We start from the raw sequence: 6,628 nt of genomic DNA on the forward strand, positions 1-6,628 counted from the left end.
AGTAGGCTGCAATGCAAACAATGTGAAAGACTTTTAAAGACTCTTATTGCCATCTGTGCAGCCAGAAATTTGTCTGTATGTTGTAAGCATCAGAGTGTTTTAAGAGTGGGATTTTCAAAATCCAGTTATGTTGATAACGCTTTTTGTTATGAGACTCAGATCTGTGTTTCAAATTATGGATGGGAGGAAGAGGGACAGAAGAGGTCCAATTGGGTTAGACTGGATCATTCCCAACTTTAGGAAAAGGTCTCTAGTTATAGGCAGTGTTATCTAAACAATAGGCTCACTAGAGAAAGTAAATTATGATTTAGATTGACTGAGCTTTGTTTGCTTAGTAGCATGGTGGGTGATATTGAGTCATGTAAGACCTGGATTCAAGGAGTCTTGAGCATATACATAAGCAGAACTATCTTCAGCTATTGAGTGAATAACTGGCTTATATGCTTTGCTGTATTTTAGCCTATAACTTCTTTGCATTTCAGTTTTCTGGTGAATGAACAGAATATTAAATGACCTCAGATGAGTTGAGACTGGACATTTTGTGTGAAACTAAGATCTTTGAATAGAACCTGATGCAGAATTGAAAACTACCATTACTGTAAAATAGGTCTGAAGAAAGGTTAAAAATGGTCTGTTCTCCACTGAACAAGATACGAGAGCATAAACAGAACTACAGTTCAGTCTGTGCTACAAAGGATTTGCTGTACCTGAATAATTGTGTGATGATAGAGCGCTGACGAAGACTTGACTCTCAGCATTGGCCCGAGTCATACTCAGCATCGTGTCAGCTGCTAGGGACTGTGTGTGTGAGTCACAGGTCACTAGCAGAATGAGGATTCCTGCCTTGCCCGTTGTGCATCTGTCCTGTATGAGGGCGGGATACCTCAGTGAACCAGCACACTTGTCTTTATTCTTTGAATTGACTCTTAACACTTATTTAATGTGTATCTTTCAGTCTAATTGTTTCTGTGCATCAGCGATGAGAATTAGTGCATGCATGCATTAGTGCATGCCTGAATACTTAGATGAAAATATGCATTTGTATTTATACATCTGAAATACACATTTCTCCTACACTGTCTCTTCCAGAATGGCTACAGCATGCCATCTAATCTTGGCAGTTGCTTTCCCCAGAATCTCCAACATCTGCTCAGGACAAGAGTCATAGCTTTCTGTTCCACAGTTCTTTGTTCTCCATAGTCCCTTAAATCCTTCTGAACTTGTAGGCAGGATAACAAACCCTTATCAACCCTTAGTCCAGTGCTTGAAGTTCTGTGCAAACAACGCTTCTGAATATGACCAGTACCTATTCATCAGATGAAGGGCTTGGGGTTGTGTTATTTATTTATTTTGTGGTTTATCAATGTTGGAAGCTGCTGTTAGCAGTATCTTTATTTCCTGCCTGACAGAACTTTATTTAAAGCTAGCCTAAAATTCCCTCCTGTCAATTATGATTTTCCGATAAAGCGATATGCATCAGGAGGTGTTCAGCTTCTCTATGTGTTGTACCAGCTATTTTTTTCCCCCCCAAAGTGGCAAATTGAATTACCTAGTCCATGCTCTGTTGTTTTAATACATATTAGTGCTCTTTCTGCCTTGTCTGGGAGGAAGAGGGCATAAGAGTCAATAGGAGTAACGGGGCGAGAATTGTTTATTCAGGAATGTGGTTGAAGCTGGTGGCCTGTTAAAACTTGGCCTGTCACTTACAGATATCTTCATTCAGTTTACTTTTCCCCCAAGCATATTAATCCATGCAACAAGGGGAATTTGCTAGCTAACTGGTGGGGGGAGGGAGGGAAAGGAAGCTTGATTAACCTCAATAGCTGCTGTTTATGGGAGATATGCTGTAGGTTGCAAATGTGGTATCAGTAAGAAGCCATCTGATGTTTCTAGAGATATTTGAACTGAAAAACCTGCATCTGGTGGAAGTTGGAGGGCCACACATACTCTCTATAAATTGTACTTTTTTTTTAAAGACAAGCCAAAAAAACCCCATACAACCACCACTTGTTCCTAGTAGATCAGTAGATTGAATACACATTATAAAATTTGCAGAAAATCTGCTTGCCCCTACTCTGAGCTGCAGTACTACTTGTCCTAAGCCCAGAGGGAACTCAGAGCGTTGGTCAATGGTCAGCTCATTCTGTAAATAGTCTTAACTGCCACCTGTGCTTATCTCATCCCAGGTTTTCTGAATGAAGGACAGAGAGGAGAGCAGGGGAAAAAAGCCAGAATTATTCCTAAACAGTGCAGAATGATGATGAATCAGCACAATTTTCCAATGGATAGGAGATGGCATCCAAATACCTACGCTTCTTCTCCCAGTCTTTATTGCTGAGTCATTTTGTGACCCTCTGTCTCCACTTGTCCGCCTATAAAATTAAGCAGCAATTCTTTACGCTTCATGTTAAAGCGCCTGCTGTCTACCCTCTTTATAAATTGCGAGTATCAAACAGTTTTATAGAATCCCATGCGGACCCACATAGACCACTGGCTGTGTCCACAGAAACCACGATGTTTAACCTTTAACAAGTTTGAGCCCCTTTTTGTTAAACACGTTGTAGATACTTAATGGAATGACTGTCTTCATCCCAGCATGCCTGCAGTTCAAACAGAGAAGATAGACAAAGGATGGGAAGAGAATTAGGGCCTAGGTGGCGGGGGAAAAGTGACTTGCCTGTAGTCACGTAATATGTTAGTTCTCAGTAGAGCTGGGAAGAGACCTCTTATCTCCTAAATCTGTTTAGTGACCTGGCCATATGACAAAGTTATCCCAGAAAACCCACGCTATTGCACAGATTGGGTAGTTTTGCTGAGGTAGGTGAAATGCTTGCTCAAAGAACTGGAGTTCACAATGAATTGCTTTCTTTCAAAGCTGATGATTTAGGCAGATTAAAAACACTCAAACTTGATTTTTTTCTTCAGTCAGTAGTGATTTCAGCCTGCCCAGACTTTAATTAAGATGAGGGAATTGTTCTAAATTAGCTCTAAACATATAGTTTAACCAGAGCAAGCTTTCCTATTGAAAATTTCACCAAACCATAAGTATGTTTTGTTTGTGGGCCATGAAACCACAAGAATTTGTTCCACCCTCTTAATTTAATGAGAAGCCCTATGTGACGTAATTACTGTGTGAAGAGAGTTTTGTTCCTGGCTTTTTTTTCCTTCCATGAATAACTTTAAGGTCCTAGCCTCAGAATCTGTTTTTCTTAAGAGCAGAAATCTTTTGTGTGTCTCTGCTTAACCCACATAAGACTTAAAATAGTCTTGGAAAATATTGTGGTTTGAAATGGATTCAGGTTTATTTTATTTTCCCCTGCAGTATATATTAAAGAAAAACAAAACACTAAAGGAGAAGGGAGGTACTTGAGAGAAAAGAAATAGAGAGGATTTCTCTGTATGGCAGCATTTTGTGTCACTTTAATTTCTGCATTTTCCAGCAAGCATTGCACCAGTGGATATATCTCCACTGCAAAATAAATATAAAAATGGGTGGGAGTTTTTAACAAGTTAAGTTAACATACCTTAGCTAGTGTAACCAGTTGAGTAGATAAATTGGGGCAGATCTCAAATTGGCAGTTAGGTAAGCCTGTATTTCCCCGAAAGCTTTAACTCAGTCTGCTAGCCCAAGTTGCCTTCTCTTTGCAGTTATTTTAACCTGAGTTAAGAACACTTTTTTTTTTTCCCTTTAGTAAACATGTCTCTAGTGTCTTCCCTATAGAAACTAAAGATTAATCTAGCTTCTGTTTTCCCCTTCACTTTTTCCCAAATCAAATGGAAGTTGGCTCTTTGTAGCTCCCTTTAGGTTTGTGTTCCTGAGGGGCAAATTATGAATAGTTGATATCATTCATGTTCTTTGCAGAAGCCAGAATGGGGAAGTAATTGAAATGAGTCTCTGTCCCTCTGCTGTGTGGGAGCAATTGGGGTGCATAGTTAAGTATTAACAGCATTGATCCAGAGTCTTTAATCTGAAATGGTGAAGGCCCCAAATCTTGAGACATTTGAACCCTGGGAGTGTAAAGCACTGGAGAATTTTCTCCATGGTCTAATCTTGTCAATGTCATGCAGTGCCAGTCTCACAGATATTTTATTTAGTTAAACACAACTGGTATTAACGATTCAGTAGAATACATTTCAGAAAGCTTACTGAGCTCATAGTTTTCAAGCTACTGCTAGTCTGAAACTGTCCTTTTTCCCCTGTAGGATAACAAGACAACACAGTTTCGTCATGTACAACAAATGACCTACAGCCTGATAGAATGGAGGTCACAGATACTGTCTGGGACCCTTCCCAAAGATGAGCTGGCAGAACTCAAAAAGAAAGTCACTGCTAAAATTGACTATGGCAACAGGTAAACTCCAAACTATGGTCTGCGGGCAGGGGAGAATTCCAAATCTCAGTAAAGGCTCTGAAACTCGGATTTGAGAATGACCATGCAATAGCAACACTGAATCGGCCTTAAATTTTTCCTTGGAAAGGGGATAATTACAGTTTTCAGTTCCCCTCAGAATTTGACTAACCTGGCAGGTGGGCATGTAGCATTTGGTTCTTCATATGCCAGCACTCTCCTTCACTTGGCAGGAAATCTTACGTGTCTTAATTTTGCAGAAATACTGGCGCATGGCGTCTCCCATGGAGCACAATTTGTGCTGGCTAGCTGGAGCCAGGATTTAGATGCTAGTTAGGAACTAAACTGCTTTATTAGCATGTTAAGTAATACAATTCCATACACCACCAAAACTCCTCCTTTCATTGGTTTGTAGAGAATAAGAATTGTCTCCATAGCTCATTTATCTGCCTGTCAGACATCATTCAGATCAAATAGGTCAACTGAGAAGAAAGCTTATGGCAAAGAATAATAACTAGCCATCATCCATAAGCTTCATAGATACAAGAGATGCAAAGATAAAGACCTTAAAAAAAAAAAAACACAAAAAACCTTAAGTGAGAACAAAGAAATTATCATCTTAGAATTAAGTCACCTGGATAATTGTTTTTCCTTTAAAGGGAACATACTGGGGCAGGGGGAAGGATTTCTGGGCAGGAAGACCAGCAGTGTGATTGTTGCAAGGAATGGAGTCGGTGCTCGCTGGCTGGTGCAAGTCCACAGTTTGATCTCTTCTTTGTGCTCTTTAAGTCATCTTTGATTCCAACAGACCATGTCACTTCTTTCCTTCTCTGACTTGTATGCTATCCAGGATCCTAGGGTTGGATCTCGTTGTACGAGATGACAATGGAAATATCCTGGATCCAGATGAAACTAGCACAATCTCTCTCTTCAAGTCCCATGAAACTGCATCAAAAAGGATCGATGAAAGAATCCAGGAAGAGAAGGTACTTCTTGTTGCTAACTTAGTCCTCTTCAAGTAATTTGTGCCCATTGTATTTGTACATCTCTCAAGTATATTGTGCTACTTTAGCTAAATTCTTGTTGTTTTTAATGAGAGTACTCTCCTTATGCTCTGCAGTCCCTGCAACAGAATTTGGACCTTCGAGGGCAGGCAGTATTCAACACAACACACACGTATAGCCTGTATGTAAACTTCAAGAATTTTGTCTGCAATATTGGAGAAGATGCAGAATTGTTAATGAGCCTCTACGATCCTGACCTCTCCAAATTCATCAGGTGGTTTTTTTTTAGATGCATCAGGAATATAATCATCATGGTGATCTTTCTAAATGAACCCAGTATGGAGATTAAAAAGGAAGAACTGGCAGAAGTTTATCAGTTCTGTTGGTTGCGGCCCCTCTGGTGGTTTGGGAAGGGGCTATTTAATTTCATATGAGATAGGGAGTCAAGATCTTGAGCCCATGCACTCCCCTTCTTAAAGTAGGGCGTTTCTGTGATGTGTTAGTCAAATCCTAGATTATCTCCTTATGTTCCTAAGTTTCCCTGTTATTGTCACCAGTCTTGATGTATTTGATTCATTGATTCCCTTAAACTCATGTGTACGCATGGTGTTTGCTGTCAAGTCAGTGCAAGTTCACACATCGGAGGGCTGGGTGTTTTGCACCAGTAGGTGAAGAAATGAAGAACTTTGTCAAGGAGGCACAAGGGTGTCAGGCACCCTCTGTCTCCCTCATTGAAGTTACCAGGTATGGCACATGTTGCCAGGGTTATTTGGCAGGGAAGTAACTGCGAGTACTCATTCCCATCATGCTGCCTTCTGGCTTCTGTGAAATGAGTCACTTTGGAATCACTTTGGGATAGAGGATTTGGGCAGAAATTTTCAAATATTCCTACAGGATCAGAATGGTTTTGAGCTGTTACACAGGAAATGGGAATACCAGGTGTTGAATTTTTTGTTTCTTCTGTTTGTAGTGAAAATTACCTGGTTCGTTGGGGCAGTAATGGGATGCCTAAAGAAATTGAGAAACTAAATAATCTTCAAGCAGTCTTTACTGTAAGTTGTGTTTGCATCCTTGAAATTCTTCCCCATGCTGCAGACATTTGTGTTTGTGGGTTTTTTGTTGTTTTTTCTGTGCTTGTTCTCCCCCTGCCCTGGGTAGAGAGTGGTCATATGTGGGGTTTGGGAGGTTTTTTGGTGGATGGTTAAGATCTTAGAGGCAGCCTCAGAAGAACACTTCTGAAAAGTTTTTTTTCCTTTTTTTTTTTTTTTTTATGCC

At 40.1% G+C, this 6,628-nt stretch overlaps 1 protein-coding gene across 7 annotated transcripts in view; it reads left to right on the top strand.

Moving 5' to 3' along the window:
• The window catches only part of DOCK5 (dedicator of cytokinesis 5), an 89,761-nt gene that overhangs the window by 27,505 nt on the left and 55,628 nt on the right, over positions 1–6,628 (top strand). For all 7 annotated transcript variants that reach the window (XR_003256044.1, XR_003256040.1, XR_003256041.1 and 4 more), the window contains 4 exons: positions 4,204–4,352; positions 5,200–5,335; positions 5,470–5,627; positions 6,324–6,405. Coding sequence is in view for 2 of the 7 variants with exons in the window: in XM_026081769.1 (XP_025937554.1) it covers positions 4,204–4,352; positions 5,200–5,335; positions 5,470–5,627; positions 6,324–6,405 (525 nt within the window). In the remaining 5 variants the exon portion in view is untranslated. The remainder of the gene's footprint in view (positions 1–4,203; positions 4,353–5,199; positions 5,336–5,469; positions 5,628–6,323; positions 6,406–6,628) is intronic.

The sequence above is a fragment of the Apteryx rowi genome, unplaced genomic scaffold, assembly GCF_003343035.1.
Source record: "Apteryx rowi isolate R43461 unplaced genomic scaffold, aptRow1 scaffold_56, whole genome shotgun sequence".
Taxonomy (NCBI): Eukaryota; Metazoa; Chordata; class Aves; order Apterygiformes; family Apterygidae; genus Apteryx; species Apteryx rowi.